The 19,680-nt window shown below is 54.9% G+C and overlaps 9 protein-coding genes across 9 annotated transcripts; 3 read left to right on the forward strand and 6 right to left on the reverse strand.

The window, feature by feature from the left end:
- Positions 1–335: 335 nt before the first annotated feature.
- Positions 336–2,476, reverse strand: LRP88_09803 (uncharacterized protein; the record flags this gene model as incomplete). The annotated part of the gene is made up of 4 exons (XM_083246281.1): positions 336–1,209; positions 1,260–2,239; positions 2,290–2,356; positions 2,418–2,476. The coding sequence occupies 4 exons, from the start codon at positions 2,474–2,476 to the stop codon at positions 336–338; spliced, it is 1,980 nt and encodes a 659-aa protein (XP_083097394.1).
- A 2,143-nt stretch (positions 2,477–4,619) lies between these two features.
- LRP88_09804 (mitochondrial 54S ribosomal protein bL19m) lies at positions 4,620–5,361 on the reverse strand (the record flags this gene model as incomplete). Its single annotated transcript, XM_083246282.1, has 2 exons — positions 4,620–5,128; positions 5,184–5,361. The coding sequence occupies 2 exons, from the start codon at positions 5,359–5,361 to the stop codon at positions 4,620–4,622; spliced, it is 687 nt and encodes a 228-aa protein (XP_083097395.1).
- Positions 5,362–5,591: 230 nt separating this feature from the next.
- On the forward strand, positions 5,592–6,800 carry LRP88_09805 (uncharacterized protein; the record flags this gene model as incomplete). Its single annotated transcript, XM_083246283.1, has 2 exons — positions 5,592–5,688; positions 5,740–6,800. 2 exons carry the CDS (start codon positions 5,592–5,594, stop codon positions 6,798–6,800), a joined length of 1,158 nt encoding a protein of 385 aa, XP_083097396.1.
- A 79-nt stretch (positions 6,801–6,879) lies between these two features.
- On the reverse strand, positions 6,880–8,050 carry LRP88_09806 (tryptophan synthase beta subunit-like PLP-dependent enzyme; the record flags this gene model as incomplete). Its single annotated transcript, XM_083246284.1, has 2 exons — positions 6,880–7,877; positions 7,936–8,050. The coding sequence occupies 2 exons, from the start codon at positions 8,048–8,050 to the stop codon at positions 6,880–6,882; spliced, it is 1,113 nt and encodes a 370-aa protein (XP_083097397.1).
- A 379-nt stretch (positions 8,051–8,429) lies between these two features.
- Positions 8,430–11,302, reverse strand: LRP88_09807 (uncharacterized protein; the record flags this gene model as incomplete). The annotated part of the gene is made up of 3 exons (XM_083246285.1): positions 8,430–8,992; positions 9,332–11,189; positions 11,252–11,302. 3 exons carry the CDS (start codon positions 11,300–11,302, stop codon positions 8,430–8,432), a joined length of 2,472 nt encoding a protein of 823 aa, XP_083097398.1.
- A 1,146-nt stretch (positions 11,303–12,448) lies between these two features.
- Positions 12,449–13,640, reverse strand: LRP88_09808 (enoyl-CoA hydratase echA; the record flags this gene model as incomplete). The annotated part of the gene is made up of 3 exons (XM_083246286.1): positions 12,449–13,179; positions 13,243–13,344; positions 13,622–13,640. The coding sequence occupies 3 exons, from the start codon at positions 13,638–13,640 to the stop codon at positions 12,449–12,451; spliced, it is 852 nt and encodes a 283-aa protein (XP_083097399.1).
- Positions 13,641–14,490: 850 nt separating this feature from the next.
- LRP88_09809 (protein retrieval receptor) lies at positions 14,491–15,231 on the forward strand (the record flags this gene model as incomplete). Its single annotated transcript, XM_083246287.1, has 4 exons — positions 14,491–14,559; positions 14,620–14,737; positions 14,796–15,095; positions 15,146–15,231. The coding sequence occupies 4 exons, from the start codon at positions 14,491–14,493 to the stop codon at positions 15,229–15,231; spliced, it is 573 nt and encodes a 190-aa protein (XP_083097400.1).
- Positions 15,232–15,882: 651 nt separating this feature from the next.
- LRP88_09810 (RNA polymerase II-associated) lies at positions 15,883–17,344 on the forward strand (the record flags this gene model as incomplete). Its single annotated transcript, XM_083246288.1, has 2 exons — positions 15,883–16,153; positions 16,203–17,344. 2 exons carry the CDS (start codon positions 15,883–15,885, stop codon positions 17,342–17,344), a joined length of 1,413 nt encoding a protein of 470 aa, XP_083097401.1.
- A 317-nt stretch (positions 17,345–17,661) lies between these two features.
- LRP88_09811 (glycosyl transferase family 90-domain-containing protein) lies at positions 17,662–19,608 on the reverse strand (the record flags this gene model as incomplete). Its single annotated transcript, XM_083246289.1, has 2 exons — positions 17,662–17,755; positions 17,810–19,608. 2 exons carry the CDS (start codon positions 19,606–19,608, stop codon positions 17,662–17,664), a joined length of 1,893 nt encoding a protein of 630 aa, XP_083097402.1.
- Between the last annotated feature and the right edge of the window lie 72 nt (positions 19,609–19,680).

The following is a 19,680-nucleotide window of genomic DNA, read 5'->3' on the forward strand; positions in this document are numbered from 1 at the left end:
TGCCGCCTATCCATCCTAATCAATCAATACACTCTCCGGTATAACTCAAAGGGATATCCATTTGCCAAGCCAAGAGCCCTCCCCGTCCCCCCCTCGCCGCCCGCCAAAAAGAATTAACACCAACAAGATGCATCAAACGGAGAGGCAAGGGCAGTTGTTTTTTTCCCACTGCACAGAGGCGTCCTCACTTTCCTTTCCATTTCCTTCCGTCAGACAAGGGTTCATGTATCCAGCGTCTTACTCAACCTCCCCACTTTCGATTCGAGCACTTGATATATACCCTCCTCCTCTTGTTCCTCGCTCAGATCAGATCCTCACCTTCCCTTTCTAGCCCCCTAGGCTCCGTTCGTGTGTGTCTCTGCGACAGGGCTTCTCTGCTCGAGATTCGTCCTGTCCTGCAGGGCCGCCTCTGAGCCGTCCTGCCCGTCTTGTTGATCGTTGATGAGCTTCTCCATGAAGCTGATGTAGTCGTACTGCGGCATCCCCCGGTCCTCCGACATGTCTGGTCCATTGTGCTCCGGCATGATCTCGATCAGCTGGTCGATCACCTCGTCGGGCACCAGACTATGCCGTAGGTCCATCTCTGTCACGTATGGCTTGCCGTCTGCCACTTCGCGGAACGACTGGAATACTTGCTCCGCCGTATTCTGATCCTCAGTTACATCCACCATAAAGCGGATAAACTGCTCGAATGTGACGTACTCGCGGCCGTTGGACGTCTCGACAAAGTAGTCGTGCATCTCGTCCTCGGAGAATACTAGTCCGAGTGAGGCAAGGGCGGCGCTAAACTCGAGCTCCTGTAGGGAGTTTGTGTCGTCGCGGTCGAAGTGACGGAAGACACTCTCAAACTCTTCCAGCTGAATAGGTGTTAGGTTTGTCATGCTTCGCGCCACCATCTGGTTCTCCAAAAAGGCAAGCTTCTTCTGCACCGACGTCTTGACAAGGCCGAGCTCGTATACAAGCTCGTCGTATGTATAGGTAGTAAAGTCGTTCTCCTCAATGTTGGCCTCTTGACACTTTTCGTCCACTACCGCAATCTTCTCGAGATATTGGTCTAGGGGTGCCAGGCTCTCGCTCAGCTTCCTCACGTGGTGTAGCTGGTCTTCGACATCGCCGTCAAGGCCTGAGAGTGCCAACTGCATTGTGTTGAGGGCCATTGCAAAGTCATTTGCCTTGTCAGCAAAGGATTTGCGAAGGGCGTTCTTGATGCTGTATACTGTTAGTCAGGGGTCAAGTGTTTACACAACGAATCCACTCACTCTCGGATTGTCTCGTTGATGAGCTGGGCGCGTGTCATCTCTGCAGATGCCAACTCCGCCCACTTCCTCTCGAGAGCTTCCAGACTCAACTCGGCCGGAGGGTCGTACGGCCGCAAGCGATATGTACCCAGCTTTGTCTTGATGTTGCCTAGTAGAGTCGCCAGATCACTCTTCTCAGCAACCCATTGTCTCTTTAGGCCCCTCTTGTACTCGGCGAACTGGTTTGCTTGGGCCTTTGCGTCGACATAGGTACCCTCAAACTTGGACTGCTTCCACCCCTCGATCTGCTCTTGGATAGCCTTGAGCAAGGCTCGCATCCGCCGTTCGTAGGCACTCTGCATCTCCCAGGCACCTTGCATGTTATTGACAAACTTTTCGACACGGCGTCCAGCGTTTTCCACCTTTTCCATCTGCGAGAAGGCATGGAACCAGTAGGCAATGTACGTCATCAAACTCTTCTCATCGGGCTTGGCCACATCGCACACATCTTCCACATCCAGCAGGCTGGGGATACCAATCTCCTTATGTGCGATATCGAATGCTAGCTGCATGTTGCCTCGATGATCTGACTTGTCCAGGGCGTCGTAGTCGATCAGGTCGGGTCGGTGGATATCCAGGAGAGCGCAGAAGGCCAAACCGTCATTCCAGCTGGCGCTAAAGTCTCGAACCTCGACCTCGTCGTAACACGCCGTCTTTCGTTGACACCAGAGCAGGAGACCCTCCTTGGCCGACATGCCCTCCTCGTTGATGTCATTGATGGTGAAGCGTAGAATGAGAGTCCAAATGAGACCCAGTATGATCTTTTGGTTTCTGTTCACGACATCTTCGGCGCCGATGTTTGTCAGCTGGATGCCCCTGGACTTGATGTAGTCGAGCGCCAGGTTGGCATTCTCAAACATTTGCACTCTGAGCTTGGGCTTTGAGGCATAGCGACCGAGTGACTCGTGTGAAAGGCATTCCAGGAGGTGAATAAGAATGACCTTGGTAAACGTCAGCATCAAGCTTGGAGGGATGCGCATCGTCAACCTACACCATCGCTGAGATCCTCCACCAGGTCCTGAACCACGAGGGCGCGTGCCTCAATCTTGCTGTTGAGCCTAGACGATGAGTCATGTCAGCGAGTGTCCTCTTCAGCAGATAATCGGCATCGTCGTGTACCATTTTGTAAAGGTCTTTTGCTGGACCTTGACCCATTGTTGCTGCTCCGCAAACGCCATCCTCGTCAGGCCTTGATCATGCGGGGGCTCGACGGCAGCGAGAGCGTCAGCTGGGGTGCTGGAACTAGGCGAAAACCTCCGCGACTTTGAGGGCTTCTTTGCCTTGTGGAGGCCCAACGATAGACTTGTACTTGTGCTCCCAGATCGCTGCAGTCGCGCCGCATGCAGTTGTGACTTGTCCCGCCGGCTGCGCGGGGTCGGTGAGGACGGAGACGAAGACGAAGAGGTGTTTGTGAGAGTTCGGGAGCGGGCGGCGGGGCCGGCGACGGGCGAGGAAAAACAGGAGGACTGTGGGCGTGAGGAGAGGCCGTCGGCGATGGAGGTTGACGCGGAGACAGGGGATGAGGCCGACTCGAAAGATGCGGACGAGTATCTGGAGGATGAGACGGATACGGTAGAGATGCACGATAAGCGGGACGATGCAGATGGTGAAGCAGAGGGTGAACCGGGGGTATCCTGCTGCTGCTGCTGTTGGCTGAGACGATGTTGATGCTTCTGGTGATGATGCGGGTGGTAAATGTCGTCTCGGTTCTCCAAGTGCTGATGATGCCCAGGCCCAGGCTCCTGCTGGTTCGAGCAATAGGCGTCGTCGCTGCTATACACGGCGCCGTGTAAACAAAAATCGGGGAACCTCTCGTTGCCGGGCTGCAGGGGCAGCAGTGATGGCTGCCTCCTCCCCCTCCCCTGAAGGCCCTGGACGGCGGGATCCCCAGCGGCGGCGGCCATTTATTTTAGAGGCACCTAACTGGTTCTAGCGTTTGTTCTGTTAGTTAGCGGGCTCTGGTCTCTGCGAACCCCTGCCCCTCGTCGTCAACGACAGCGGCGATTTCGGCTGTCGATTCGTGTTGGTGCCCTGGTCGTTTAAATGAAATGGGCAGAAATTCGATATTGCGGTCAAGAGCAAAACCCACTCTGTCAAATATCAAAGGTGGCTTTTGTCGAGATTGTAATTACACGTTTCGTATGTATACGCGTTCTTCTCGGGTTGGTTTGGGCATGCGTGCGTGAGAAGACACGGCTTTGGGTCGTTGGGCTTATATCTTCCTCCACTGAGGCCATCCCCTCACAGGTTCGGTTCGCACGCCTCCTGCAATGGAGACCTCCTCGCATAAACTCCATGCCTTGTGCTATCCCCTCGCGACGTGGACGAGACACTGCACACGGGCTGATCTGGAGATTCTGAACTCCCTCTTTGTCCTCCTCTGAAACCTGAGCACATCCTTTGAAGCTTCTCGACTGTTGCGACTCGTCCGTTGAAAGTCAGCTCATTGGAAACCCCAGAAATTCAATGCGGCACGCCATCTCATGCTGTTCGTCCAGGGGTGGACCCTGCCATCGTATCGTGGGAAACGCTCTGGGTCGATCAGCGGCTGCACATGGTCGATGCATGGCGTCAACTCGACGTTTCGGTTTTGGGGGTGTGGTTCATTGTTGAATTGCCCCGGGGAGTTTGAGTTTTGTGTGTGAGCTAGACCGTTGAGGTCTCTTGAAACGTTTCGCGAAACCTCTTTATCATGCATTATAGGTTTGTCTATTTTGGGACAAAGACCGTGCCATCTTCAGTCTTTCAATTAAACCCGGACATGAACAGTTTCGATGCAATCCTCTTAAACAATCACCGCTTAAATCATGGACTAATTCAACTGTGGCGCCTGACATTGTTGAGACCACGTCCTAATAATAGCCAAGACCAGCTAAATTTGCCCTTGGAGTGAGACCCTAGAGTTTAAGCAAGGGGTTGGAACATTGCATTCTGCTTCGACGTCGAGTGAGCACGCTTACCCTGCATCATACGTTGATGGGCGGAAATATTGGGTTTTGCATTGTCAACTTATTTACTTGGCTACTTCATGAATTCTACTAATTGATGAGACAATATGAATCGAGTTAAACAAAACTCATCATTGTTGTGAAATCTTAACATACAGTTTTTGGCTAAACACAGTTATGGATGGTATGGATTCATGGTTGATCGAGTTGAATCACACCAATGCACAAGACTCAACCAACTACGAGTACTCCTGCACCATAGGCCTCAACGTCCAGTGTCTTCTTCTCACATCGAAACACACTTTAGATGATGGTACACGTCCATTTATAGACTCTAATACATCATATATCATACAACCAGTCCTGCCAGCACTTATTTCCTCTGCTGCCCATGCCCAGTCTGCTTCGCCCGAGACCGCAGCGTGTACCTCTCCTTCTTCCAGGCAAACACCAGCTGGTCCACGCTTCCCATGTCGTGCTTGGGCTTGCGCATGTACGTCAACCGCGCGCGGCGCGCCCTCTTGGGTCGTCGCCAGATGATATCGATGCCCGTCACCGTCGGGCTGTAGATCTTGAACCACATCTCGACTCCCACCTTCATCATCTGGCCCCGCAGCTGGATCGCCGTGTCCTGGCCCCGGCGTCGGATCTGGATGAAGGCCCCCGCGAAAGGCTCGCCCGTCTTGGTCGTCACCATGAGCACGTCGCCCACCTTGGCGCTGTCGGCGTGCTCCTTGGAGAAGAGTCGTGTGCGTGCGCCTGTTGGGTCCAGCTTGGCGATCTGCTTGTCGAGGAGGGCCGGCATCGGGTCGGGGTGGGTTGAGCGGATGGTAGGGACCTGAGGGTAGATCTGGAACTTGTTGACCTTGGCAATGTCGGCCCCTGCATAATTGTCAATTCTGTGTACCAAGGCGAGGACAAAATGGACGAGTCGTACGTTGTTCAGCGCTAAAGGCATTCTTGAAAGCCTTCTTGAACTGAGGCTGGACCTCGGCCGACTTTCTGGGCTCCAGGCTGGCCGAAGAGTTGTACCGCTGGAACGACCTCTGGAATCTCGTCCGTCGAAGGGCCGTCTTGAGACAGCCGACCGGCCGTCCCACGCTGGCGACGTTCATTGTGATTTGTGGCTTGTCGTGAACAGAGAGTAGATATCTCGAGGTTGATCCGACGCTTAGAATTTCTGGAGCTTCCAACGTCCCGCATGCCAATTCCTGCGTGTGATTGGCTCGGCCCCACAGTTTCTCCGTCCATTTTTCTCTACAGAAGTAGAACCACTTGAGATCAATTATTCGGCTGGGATATTCTCTGTATAGCCTCATAGATTATCCCCCCACGGTCAATTACAATGGTTAAGAGATCATTGGCGTCAGTGGCTCGGCCACTGGCCAACCTGCGAGCCCCTGCGCTTTCAACCCGCCAATTCAGCTCATCTCCCACCCATGGTATGTTGCCATGAAGGGTCCTTCTATCCGTCCAACAGCTAAATATTGTAGGATTGAGCGCCATCTTCTCCAAGACCGAAAACACTGAGCTCAACGAGGCCCTCGGCGAGATCCAGGAAAAGATCATTTTCCCGGCTTACCTCCCTAAGAAGCAGCGCAAGCTCGTCTTCGACCCCAAGATGCGCTCCTTCATCCAGCAGAACCCCGTTGTCATCGAGCTCGACGGCCTTGAGCATAAGTTCACCACCATCGACCGCTTCAAGGAGATCCCCAACTCGAAGAAGGCCCTCTCAGACGTCCTGAAGCTCATGGAGACCAAGGAGGACTGGAACAACCTCGGCACCCTGCTCGCCGGCTACAAGAAGGCCGGCATCCGCCTGCATAATTACCACTACGACAAGATCATCCGCAAGGCGGGACAGAGCAAGCAGACCTATGCCATCATCGAGTGCGCCAAGCAGGCCGACAAGACCGGTCTCCGCTTGACGAGGAAGAACCACCTTGTTCTCCTTCTGGCGAACATCAACAACAAGATCACTTTGCCAAGCGGGGAGGCGAACGAGTCTGTGCAGGCTCTGAGGTGGATTGAGCTGGTTCTGGACCTTATTCAGCGACCAGAGCACCAGACCTCGCGCACCAACCCCACGGAACGGCTACACCACTCCCCCGTTATCCAAGGACTGCTCCTCTTCGCCCAAGCTTCGTCCATCAAGGCGCAGCAGGCGGCCGAGACCTCAGCAGAGGTTGACGTGCAGGCTCTCAAGGACAACGTTGAGTCCATCACCAGCTCCTGGGCTCGCCTCGGTACTGACGATTTGGTCAACTCCCCCGTCCTCGCCGACCTGAACCCCCGCTCTCCCCTTACCAAGGAGACCGAGAACAAGAACAACTTCCTTTCCGTCAACTTCTATATCCTCGCGCTGGCTCAGAACATCAAGGGCATGGAGCTGGCCCAGGAGATCCTCGGTGACGCTGCCAAGGACCTGACGCCCATCCGGGACGCAATGGAGCAGCACCTCAAGGACTTTATCAAGGCCGACCCACGCTATCTTGAACGCTGGGCCGAGACATACACTTTGACGACGGGCCGAGAGCCCCAGTGGTCGGTATAGACATGAAAAAGATATTTTAACGTTTGACCATGTACAATTTACTCTGTAACATCTAGCTTTTTGTACAACATGCACCCTTCTATGGTAGAACAATGTACTTCTCCAGGTGCTTGGGGATGGCCCCCAGGAGCTTCTTCTCCGTCAGCCACTTGCGCGAGAATAGCCGGTCGGCGTATCTGTAGGCGCCGTCGCAGAGGACCGTGACGACGGTGTGGCCCTTGCCCAGCTTCTCGGCCACCTCCTTGGCCGCCACCACGTTGAGCGACGAACTGGCACCCAGGTACAGGCCCTCCTCGTCAAGGCAGCGGTACACCATCTCAATACTCTTCTCGTCGGCGATGGTCAGAGAGCCGTCCACAAGACCGATATCGGGCTGGAGGTTGTCCGTGATGCGACCCTGGCCAATGCCCTCAGTGATACTGGACCCCGTGCGCTCGATGAGCTTGCCGCCCGAGGAGATGTACGAGTGCAGAACACTGCCGGGAGGATCGGCGAGGAAGCTCTTTACCCGGCCGTTTGAGACCTCCTTTAGATACCGAGTGATACCGGCCAGAGTGCCAGCGGTACCGGTAGCGCAAGTGAAAGCATCGACCTTGCCCTGCGTCTGAGCCCAGATCTCAGGTCCTGTAGTCTCAATGTGCGCCCGGCGGTTGGCAGTGTTGTCGAACTGGTTCGTCCAGACGGCGTTGTCAAGTCGCTCGGCGTGGCGGCGGGCCTGATGGTTGTAGTTCTCGGGGTTGTCAAAGGCGACGGCGGGGACGGGGTAGACCTCTGCGCCGAGGAGCCGGAGGAGGTCGATCTTGCCCTGGGACTGCGTGTTGGGCATGTAGATGACGAGCTTGTAACCCCGTGACCGGCAGACGTGGGCGAGACCGATGCCCGTGTTTCCGGCGGTGCCCTCGACCACGGTGCCGCCGGGCTTGAGCAGGCCGCGCTCCTCGGCGTCCTTGACCACGTAGAGGGCGGCACGATCCTTGACCGAGCCACCGGGGTTCATGAACTCGGCCTTGCCGAGGATCTCGCAGCCCGTCTCTTCGGAGAGGTGGTTGAGGCGGATGAGGGGGGTGTTTCCGATGGCTGCAGCGGGGAGTTAGCTTGTGTAGCTATCACACAGCACGGCACATGGGCTACAAACCTCCGGTAAGACCCCGAGAAACGCCCTGGGCCTGGGACACGGCGATGGTGTGGGCGCTAGGCTCAGCAGCCTTTGCGGCAGCAACGGCGAGCCGCCGGACGCTGTGACGGAACATTGGGACGGAGCAGGAGGATCACGAGCTTCGGAAGGGGTCAATTGACAGAGCAGCAGAAACGAAAGAGTCCCAGGCGAGCGAGGTTGCTTTGTGGAGGGTTTTGGCTTGGTAAGAAGGGAAAGCGTCTAGATGTGGTGGGGCCGCAACCGGCGGGCAGCTATGGCGCAATCCCGGGCTGTCGGCGAGGATCCACACCGAGTTCCATGATGGCCTCAATGACACCATAACGCTCAAGATGACAAATTTTGTGAGATATGGATATTTGAATGATATATACGCAGTAAATATGAAAGATTTGATATCCTGGAAACGTTGATCATAAGTCTCTTGATCCAATGAGGCGCCGTCGACCCCTTGTCTTACTCCATGCTCCAGGCTCTTAAGAGGAATTCTGATCCGGCCGCACATACGGCGCTGGGAACAGTCCCCGAGAGCCCATGTATGTCCCAAAGTACCAATCTCCGTTCACGTCTTCAATTTCTTTGATTTCTGCGCCCCGAGGAAAGAGGAGCTCGTCGTCTGCTCCCGACTTGGGATACCATCCCCACCTCGCGCTCGCCTTCATGCCCACTCCGCCATCCGGAGGGAAGCTCTGTGTAAAGTTTGTCGAGCCGTCGCTGGAGGGTGCTGTTTCTGATACGTCTCTGGTGACGAGGCGAGCTGCTGTCTGATCGCCGCGTTGCCATACCCATTTCTGAAGTCCCTTCTCGCGATGCTCAGGCTTGTCGGCTGGCTCGAATCGTAGCCCACGACCTCCAACTAAGTCCTGAGCGATGTACCTCCACTGCCCGATCTTACCATCAGTGAATGCAACAACTACCATTCTGTGACCATGAAGACACCTCCTCCACCCAGCGTGACCGTTCTCAGGGCTGATCTGGCGCTGAGTGACGAGAGTGCCATAGCAAGATGCGCAAATATCGTAATCGCCTGGTGCCGCATCTGGAACTAGAGAGCTTGTGCATTGATAGCAGTGATATCTTGCCTTGTTCGGGAGGATAGGGTCTTGACAGATATCGCACCGTGTCGCAAATGTCAGGGGCTTGAAGGGGCCAGCGTTCGACGCGTTGGGTCCTTTGAAGATGGTTGCTGCTGGAGGTCTTCCTGGTGATCTTGGTGGGCTTCCCGATCTGCTTTGAGCTGGCTGTGTTGCTTCATGAGCTAATGGCAGCAGAGTATGCGTGCATGATCTCCCTTGATTCACGCAGTTGTTGCAGAAACCCCAATCTCCTTCGTTACAGACATCACAACGCCAGTAACACTCGTTTGTCCAGGCAGAACATCTGGCGCAAAATGTGCCGCTCTCTAGTCGATGCCGGGGATCGTCGGTCGTCATGGTTTTCCGGCCATCTGCGCCGCCGGGAGTAGCGCGAGGAGGTCGATACCGACTTGCCGTGAGCAGATGTGGCCTTGCCATTGAGGGATCTCCTTTCTGCTGGCGTGTCTTTTCCCATTTGGACCAGGCACCGTAACCAAATCCGAACCAGTAAAGGCAACCCTTACCAGCTCGGTAGCAGTCGAGACACATGTTCCACTGGCCGCTGGCGCAGACGGAGCAGTTATAGTGAAGCTCATACTCAATGTGTGGTTTGTTGCATCGAGCACAGCTGATGGATGGCTCGGGAAATAGTTGAGATCTTGTTCTCTGGTGTCCCTGTCCCGAGACAGTTGGGCTACTGACTGGACTGGCTACCGTCTGGTGAACAATCGCGAGGTCTGCAGGACGGGAACGACTAGTGCGTCCTGCTGTTTGTTCGGCGTGGCCAGTGGAAGACTGCGCTGCACTCAAGGTGTTTGATGTGTTTCCTTGCCGGTTGGCAAAAGAAAGGTTTCCATTGTTGCCCGTCGACGCCGCAGCTTCGGATGGGTTAGGGAACGGTCCATGGTGAATAGGAGTGCTGGTACTGCGTCCCTCACTGAAGCTAGGTCGAGATTGAGTCGGATCCGAGGTTTGAGATCTCAATGTAAGATCAGTTGAAGATCGGGCGGCAGGTCTGGCTTCGTTGGTAGTTGGAAAGACTGGCGCAGTAGCACTACGGCTTCCGCTGGCGGTCCTGCGCCTTGTTCGTCGACCTGTGTCCTGTACCTCAAGATTTGCTGAAGGGTTGGATGGCGGTGGTCGACTTCGCTCCTCGGTCTGGCTGGCAGCGCTGGCAGCACTGGCCGCGCTTGTTGACCTGGAATGAGGACGGGGTCTTCCTCTGGGTGCCCTGTTTCCGTCCGGGGCCAGCATGCGGGAGTCCGACTGCCCAGATTCTGTGTGCCGTGATGATGACTGATAGCTACTTCCGTTGTTCCTCCGCGATGTGTCTCGCGCGCGTTCCCTCTGTCGTCGTCGGTACGCTTCGGTGATGCGCCTACTGAGCTCGTCATCACGACTCAAGTCGATACTATCCAAATCAAGCCCGTCAAGAAGGCCTTCCTCCTGAATCTGCCTGGCAAAGTCCTCGATTTCTCTCTCAATGTCTCGCTCGCTCATGTCAGCCGAGCTGATGAGCGACCTGATGGATGACTGATGCTCAATCTGGCGTTGTCTCGAGTCGCTTCGTCGATGTCTCCGTTCACCCTCGGACAGCTGGTCGGCGCTGTGACGGGCTCCGTCGTCTGTGCGAGGGCGATGTCCTGGTCGACGCTGGCGGCTGTCCAAGCTCCGATCTCTGCCCGACCTGCCTCTATCATCCACAGAGCGACTCTCACGTCTACGTCGTGTCCTTGGGGGTCCAGATGATATTCCAGATTCCTGCAGACTCAACTCTCTAACCTCCTCCACCAACCTTCTATCCTCTTCGTCTGCGCGCCGCTCCTCGGCCGTTCTATGGGTGTTTACTCTGGGCAGCACCTGGTCGCCAGGCTTGTACTTCTTGGCCATCTCCTCCTTCTCCGCGGCCGACCGGTCCTTATCCGGATTCGCAGCGATGTACATGTCCAATAGCGTCACAACAGTGGCATTGTGCGCGGTATCTCGAACGGCGGCTCGACATGATGGGCAAGTAAAGATGTTGGCGCCGGGAACTGGCGGGTTTGGCGATCGCTCGGCCGTCGTGGCTTGAAAGGAGAACCATTCCTTGAGACAGGCGCCGCAAAAGGTGTGAAGGCAGTCAAGAAGGGTCAAAGGTCGGTATAGGAGCTCCGTGCAGATCTGCGCAAGGTTAGTGATGGGTTGGTGGTGATGCAAGATCAAAGGCGGGGAGAAGGGCATACCGAGCACGTCAGCTCCTTTTCCAGGTCCAGGCCAGCTTGTGGAGGCTCCATTCATGTCACGGTATATAGACTACAGCCCATATTCTGGGTAAAAGGGGATGCGCACGCAGGAGGAGCCTCCGCTGAAGAATACAGCAGAGATATGTTTAAGGATACGAGTCCGGTCGAGGATGGGCGTTGGGCCGACTATTAGAGGTCATCCATTAGTGGGTGGCGGGGGTTGGTCTTGGGTCTTGGGGGCCTAGCCTGGGCCTGGGCATGGGCGCTACGAGAGAGGAAAAGGCGGAGGAAATCGCTGCATTGGCATCCCATCCGACGGCACACACATTTTTTTTTAAACAGCGTGTGCAAGACCAAAAAGAAGGCGGGAAGAGGTTGGGCAGCTACATGGAAGACGAGAGTTCCCATTTCCTCATGTATGTCTGTGGAGCGTGTGCGAGGCCTGCGAGACACTTGACGTATAACCAACACGCTGTCCATCAGGCAATGATAGGCTATCCGCAGAGCATCCCAAGATGGGAAAGCCAGTTGTTTACTTTCCATTCCCTCTTTGTTGACTCTTCCCTGACCTCATCCTTACTGTAATCCATTAGCCCGCCATTGCCATGAACCAACAGCGGGTTGTGGCTGTTCCCGTGTCATCATGCGGAGCCTTCCATCCCATCCATCCCTCTCACTCACACCAACTACAGATGTCCGCTTACAACATCCCTGGAGGAACCACCGCCTCCCCCCCACCTCATGAACAGCGAGATGGTGTCGAGTGGTTGAAAGATGCGATGCCGGTCACAAGGGCGGACACTTGATCGAGCCCGAGACATTTGGCACGTTTGATGTTTGTGGACCCAGAAGATATGGATATCTGTATGGATATGAAAGTCTTGAAATCCGTCTATGAACCATGGATGTTTTCCTTGCCTATGTTGTGACTGGTTCTCACTACCTACCTAACTATGCAAGATTGAATCACCTATTTTCGGGACTTACCATTGTTTCCATTACTTGCAATCATAAACAAACATACTCTGCGTCCTACGGCTGCAACGGGTCTGTATTGCATCTACCATGGCTAATTCTGAGGAGGATTGCTTCCTTCGTAAGCCGCAGCGAGGCAAGGAAGCCATAAGCAGCCTCCAGCAATAGCAACTACAGCAGCATCGCCACCATCTCATCTCATATTCTCATCCCATGTTTTCCTCATGAGTGAGTCCACTCAGCCTTCTTCTTCTCGGCAAACGCCTTCATGCCAATCTTTTGGTCCTGGCTGCCAAACAGGCTGTGGAACACTCGGCGCTCGTACTCGATGCCATCCCGCAGCGGCAGGTCCTGGCTCTTGTTGACCACCTCCTTGGCCGCCACGACGGCAACCTTGGAGTAGCCGGCGATGGTCTCGGCCAGCTTCAACGTGCCCTCCATCAGGGCCTCGTGGGTAGGGAATGTCCTGGCGGCGAGACCCCACTTCTCCGCGTCGGCTCCGGAGAAGGACTTGCCCGTCAGGATGAGCTCCATGGCCTTGGACTTGCCGATGGCACGGGTCAGGCGCTGGCTGCCGCCGGCTCCGGGGATGGTGCCGAGCTTGATCTCGGGCTGGCCAAAGTTGGCGGTCTCGGTGCAGTAGATGAGGTCGCACATCATGGCCAGCTCGCAGCCGCCACCGAGGGCATGTCCGGACACGGCGGCGATAATGGGCTTCTTGACCTGGGTGGTGAGGTCGGACCAGGACTCGATGAAAGAGTTGGTGTAAGCCTTAGCAAAGGTGAGCGGGGCCATCTCCTTGATATCAGCACCGGCAGCAAAGGCCCTCTCAGAGCCGGTCAGGATAATGACTGAAGTATCACTGGCGGCATTGAAGTCGAGAAGAGCTTCGTTGAGCTCCTTGATGAGAGGTGTGCACAAAGCGTTGAGAGCTTTGGGGCGGTTCAACGTCACTGATGGTGGTCAGTTTGTGAGATATTGATGCAGCAACCCCTCAATTGTAAGCATAGGCTTACCTTGGCCAACGCCGGGCTTCGGCTGAGAAACCTGAATGAACTCATAGCTCTTTGAGCTGTATGCCCTCGCAATCCGGGGAAGAGTAGATGGCTGGAAGGGCACTCGAGCGGCCACAGGTCTCATGCATCGGAGGGCGTTCATCTTGACAGCTGTAATGAACAAAGGGAGAGCAAGTTGAGGTCAAAAAGAAACAGTGGTATGATTGAACCCGCTATGTGAAGAAATGAAGCCTTCGAATTCTCTCAAGTAGAAACAATTGGCCGAGCGATATATAGCTGGAGGTTGATACTGGAAGCTTGGAGCTGGAGACGAGGGAGCTTGACTAAGCTTACAGTGACGCAACTGGAAAGCGTCGGCAAATAAGCCGAGGATATAGACAACAGCCGCCCATATCCATGGCAAAGCCGACGGCTTGGAACTGTCACGTGAATTGAGCCGAAGCAACTATGGAGTTGGAGAATAGTCAATATGGACATTGACTTTGAACATTGACGGTGTTTTTTAACCTACGGGTACTGATGTATTTATTTACCTCCTTTTCTACGCATGAGAACGATGATGCAATGTGTTAGGCAGCCGAATTGGCTCTCATAGCTCCACTAACACCAGGACTTGACATGAACCGCAACCCACAAAGAGTGAAGCAGGGTTGACAGAAGAAGATTAGAATGACATGGTGATGATGGGAACTAAACCATTTCAGAGTCTCATTCAACCCCCAACACACAGGTCATACACGTCCTACCAGTTGAAGCTCCAGGGCTTGAAAAGGGAGATGCATTGTTTAAAGTGGCATCTCGCGAAACGCGACCTACACGACGGGCTGCGCCCCAATGACAGGTGGGGGGCAAGGGGTGTTTCTCCAAGAGATCCCCTAAACTAATTTGCCCCGGAGCCTCTGAATCACCAATGAGACGGCTCGTTTTCCGGTTCCAAGGGAGGCCACCCGGCGGCCAACGGTTCTTGCTGCGCCGGTAAACCCCCGGTAGAACATTTGGGAGCAGAACTGGCCTTACGTGGCTGCATCGCCAAAAAGTCCAAACGTTGCAAGTCCCCTGCTCGCCCTCTTGGATTCGCCATCCATCGCAACTTTAATCTTGTCATCAATTCTTCTTCTTCCTTAACAGGGCCATAGTCGCCGTTTTCTATCCCTGAGGGCTTGATCTTTTGTTACTCGACTTGAACGACCCTGTACAGATATTCCTGTTTCTATCGACCGAGGCGACTCGAATCGACACTTGTTCAAGATGAATGCGCCAGAGCCTGAGCAGACCCCTTTCGAGGCTGTCAGCGTCCATACATCCAAGATCGCGCGCGTATGTCTCCTCGAGGGCGAACCCACGGCGCAAGCGACTCCGTTGACACTTTGATTATAGCATTACCAAGCTCTGCTGGACCAGTCGACCCCCTTTGTCCTCTACCGATGGATCGGCACCGTTGTCTGCCTCTTCCTCTTCTTCCTTCGAATCCTGTTCGCGCAGGGCTGGTACATCGGTACGCCTTCATTCCAGGAAGCCCCTCCACGCCAAACCTTGCAACTAACATGGTATAGTTGCCTACGCGCTCGGCATCTACCTGCTGAACCTGTTCCTGGCCTTCTTGCAGCCCAAGTTTGACCCCTCGAACGAAGAGATCGACAATGAGATGGAGGATGGCTCCGTGGGCACTCTCCCCACCAAGCAGGATGAGGAGTTCAAGCCCTTCATCCGACGACTCCCTGAGTTCAAGTTCTGGTACTGGGCCACCCGAGCCATCTTCATCTCCTTTTTGTGCAGTTGGTTCGAGGTGTTCAACGTCCCCGTCTTCTGGCCCGTGCTGGTCATGTACTGGATTATCCTCTTCGTTCTTACCAGTGAGTTTCGACGTATCACGGACGTCCAGCCAGATGCTAACCCCCCGCAGTGCGAAAACAGATCCAGCACATGATCAAGTACCGCTATGTGCCCTTCACTGTTGGCAAGAAGAACTACGCCAAGAACAGCTCTTGATTCACGACGGGAAGATTTTACGACTGATATTTTCTTCTTTCGGCACGACCGGCCAGGGAAACCAACCGAACCTGGGACCTGCGTGTCCTGTATAAACACCGCGGCTAGCTTTATCAAGCTGCGCACTAATGCGATGTGTTGTGTGTGTCTCGGGGGACGCTGTACTGCATGCAAATCATGAGGTGGGAGCGATGGATGGACGAAATCGAACGGGCGATAACTGGGATTGGCGATAACGGAACTGGGAGTTGCCTACGAAACAAAACGTAGTTTTATAGACTTTGAATGGGCTTGGGACTAGGGCGAACCGAACGAGAGCGCAAGAGGCTCGAGTCTTGAGATGAACCATTTAATGAAAACGACATTAAACATGATAATTGGAATCCTTTTTCTTGCACTGAAGTGTTGATATGGAAATTGGAGGTTTTGGTGGTGGTGGTGTTGACGCGACGTGGAGCTCTGCTCTGACGGGCCAGCCTTGCGCCGCAAAGTCAGATTTCCTCGACCTTGACCTCAGCCGTGCGCGCGCCAACAACTTTCCATCAACTAACCCAACCAAACCCCTTCATCTGCGCGCCCCCTCCTCACATCTTGGGCCTCACATTTACCAATTCCTAACCTCCCGGGCGCCCATCGCCATTCGACACAGTCATGTCGTCTTCAGCTTCTCGCTCCGGCGAGCGCGTCATTCACCAGGACTTCATCGCTCGCATCCGCTTCTCCAATGCGCTCCCGCCGCCACCACACCCGCCAAAGCTGCTCGACATCCCCAACACGGGCCTCGCCAGTGGCCAGTACACGACTCCTGGCTTTGCATCAAGGCTTGCGAGGGAGCAGCCTCTGAACATCGAAGCTGATGCTGAGCTGGGCATGCCCCTTGACCTGGTGGGCATGCCTGGTGTTTTTGATGGCGACGAACGATGTGAGTTTCAGCTTTGACGATGGGGACTGCTCATGCTAACTCTGCGTAGCAATTCAGGCGCCTGCTCATCCTCCTACTCTTCACCCTCACGACCGACCGCTCCTAAGACCCATTGCCGCCCTCGGAAAACCAAAGGTCGCCGAGGCCAACGTCTCCTTCCTTCGTCGAACCGAGTACATCTCGTCCACCGTCACGAAACGCCACGATGGCCCCCTGCCTCGCGCCCTGCTCACAAAGGCCAACAAGTCCCGTCGCTTCGTCGAGCCCGCCGCCAACTCGCCTCAGGCCATCAAGCGCAAGATCGACAAGGGCTTCGACATTGCCGAGCACGACCTCAAGGACCCCAAGCGCGTCAAGCATCCCTCCAAGAGGAACCTTACTGTTGTGGACTGCTCTCCTCTCATCCCCGATCTCGATGCTTTCCCCGACTCTGGTGCATATGTCACCCTCAAATTCCATCAAAACCCAGTAGCCAGCGAGTCCACCTATGATAAACGTCTGCTCAGTGGTCTGTTCAGGCCCATAGACCGAACGCCTCAGGAGGAAGAGGCGTACGAGTTGGCGCTCGCAGCCCACGACCAGGATCCTGTCAACAACCCCAAGCCCCAGAACTTGATGAACTACGACTACTACCTCGCGCAGTCAACCTCTGCAGGCGACCGTTTCCGTCGCAAGTTTGATGTCGAGAACCCCGAGCATAACGAGGAGGAGCTGTATACGCATGAGTCGGACGCTGGCGGCTGCTTCCAGTACAACCGGCTCCGAGCGTACGAGACGTCTCAGGAGACGGAGCTCGACCACTCGACCAAGTTTGAGGAGGAGATTATCCTGGCGTACAACGAGGACACATTCTATCCTAACCAGAAGGCTGTCTACTACTACCCCGTGATGCAAAAGTCGGTCATCCGACCTCAGCGAACCAAGAACATTGCCCGCAAGATTGGCATCGCCGAGGAGGAGCAGATAGTCGACCAGCTCGACATCACGGTAGAGGATCCCACGGAAGTCATGAAGGAGGCCATGAAGCAGTACCGCGAGAACCCTCTGGGCTGGGGACAGGGTGAGGAGGAGGAAGAGGAGGAGCATGGACATCATGACGCTGAGGGTGAGGAGGAAGGGCATCATAGTCCAGCGGCTCACCGCTCAAGATCGGCCTCTGAGGATCGTGACGCCGAGGGCGAGGAGGAGTAGGACTCCGATGTGAGTGGGCCGTGTATCGTTGTCGCTCAAGGTTGAGAGTCACGATCAAATCGGGGGAACTCAGAGAAGATGCATCCTTTTGGCGAATCCGGCGTAGGGCTAGTTTAATCATAGATTCCGGGCATAGTAAAATTCAACTTGTAACATGATGGATATATATCTATCCAAGACTCGTTAACTCGTGCATGGAGGTGCTCCTCTGTGAAGCCTTCGTGTTGTATATACCCCAACCCAACCTTAACGCCATTGAACCCATGCCCCATGTTCCCATATGCAATGCCATTCGAAGCCGTAATATCACAAGTCATTCAGTCGGTTCCCTCTGTTGTAGGAAGCTTCTTGTTGGCGCTGGCGCGATCATAGCCAATCACCTCCCTCTTGTCGTCCATCACCCGAGCATACCTAGACATGTCAGTATCGTCGTGAAGAATATCCACGGGAAATACTTACTCTAACATCAACCGAAAGAACCACGCCTCCATGTCGACCTGACGGAAAGCCTGGTTCGCCCACTCCCGACTCGCCATGGCGATGCGCTCGCCCTCCCCGCGGGCAGTCTCCTCGCTGTCAAAGAAGCGCACCGCCTCGAGCCAGTCGTCACCCTGGACACTGAAAGGCACGTAGTGAGCCCACGGTCTAAGCCATTCGGCGTGCCACTCCCGGAAGACGGCGAGCTTGAAGACGAGGCTCTTGCTACGGAGAAATGCGCCGAAGCGGCCCGAGAAGGCGTTTCCGTCCATGTCGAGGAGGTACTTGTTGCGCCAGGCGTCCTGCTGATCCACGGCGTCGGTCACGTTGAAGAATGCCCTCTGGGCTTCGCAGTCGCCCGGGTCACACTGCCCAATATGCGAGAAGTGCACATCAACAAGGTCGCGGTATTCGCCGCGGGGCACCTCGCTGGCGCCCCAGGGAGGTGTGCTCTGGCTGGTGAGGATGTGGGCTTGATCGCGGGCGTTGAGCTTCTGAACAAGACGCTGGCGGTGCTGTCGTCGCCAGCGGCCGTCGCGGCTATATCCTCCTGTCGTGGAGCCGCGCCAGTACAGCTTGCTCTCCTTCTTGGCCCATTCCATGTCCATGTCCTCGTCGTACTCCACCTTGCCGGCCCAGTCCCATGTGGAAGGGTAGAGGAGGTCGCTGTAGGACGAGATCTTGGATTGAGAAAAGATAGGGAATAGGTCTTGGACAATGCCGTATGCGTTGGGACCGCCAAAGAAGCCAAACGTGGACTTGAGTGAGGGCGAAAGGCAGATATCGGACATGGCGGTGGTGTTGTATACAAAACCGAGGTCGCCCATACCGTACCTGCTCCGATAATCGACGCTCTCATCATCCTCGATAGCCCGGGCTGGGGTTTCTGGTGGGCATGACAGGCGGGAATGGGACCAAGTTGACTGATGCGCAAAGAAGTTGAACCGTGAAAGAGTCGTCTCCTCAAACGACTTTCCATCATGAAGCTCCGAGTTGGTCTTGGTAAAGTCGTTGGTGGGTTTCTCAACCGCAAAGGCTGCAGGCATATACTTTTCTTTTGCGGTCTTGACCAATCTCGCCAGATCCTCGTGAGATAGAATAACTCGGGACTCGTCGTGAAAGTTGAAAGCGAGGTCCATGTCTGGGAGATACTGGAGAAACTTTGTCATCATGCCCTTTGTGGCATTTTGCTGCCACTCGACGCCATTCTGGATATAAGTGATCTTGTGATCACGGATCGACACTCCAATCAGGCCGTTGTCGAATCCCAATGCCTCTCTAGCCCGTGCCCGAATAGTCTTGGGCCTGAGACCCCAAAACGGCGTGATTAGGTCGTAAATGTTGTCAAACTCATCAATCAACTTGACCCCATTGTCCTTGGCGAACTGATACCACTTGTCAAAGTGAGGTGGTGGTGGCATTCCATATCGCCGACGGTACTCGACAACTGCCTCCTGGAGCGACTTGGATTGCCGGGCCTTGACCTCTTCAAACTCGCGCTGCGCATTTTTGACGAGATATGTGATGGGATGCGCCCCTGATTCAGGAACTGGCTTGGGGTTCGGGCTTCCTTCAGTCGACGCCTTATCTTCTATGCCTTCTGACCCTGGAGTTGACTGTGGTTGTATTGGTGCTTGTTCCTGTCTTTGTGTCTGTACCTGGTACCTCCCAGATTGATCAGGTGGTATTCGTAGTAGTGTGTAGGCACAGAAAAAGAAGAATACGAGGGCAGCAACTGAAAAAAGCTGCCGTCGTTGAGAAGCTCGAAAAGATACGAGGGACCACATCTTGTCGATGAGCTGGCTCTGTGCCAGACAGGAGGGTATCTTTGAAGATGCGCTAAAGTCTGTAGGAATCAG

This window comes from Fusarium phalaenopsidis (assembly GCF_050370095.1).
Source record: "Fusarium phalaenopsidis strain FUZ10S chromosome Unknown contig_32304, whole genome shotgun sequence".
Lineage (NCBI taxonomy): Eukaryota > Fungi > Ascomycota > Sordariomycetes > Hypocreales > Nectriaceae > Fusarium > Fusarium phalaenopsidis.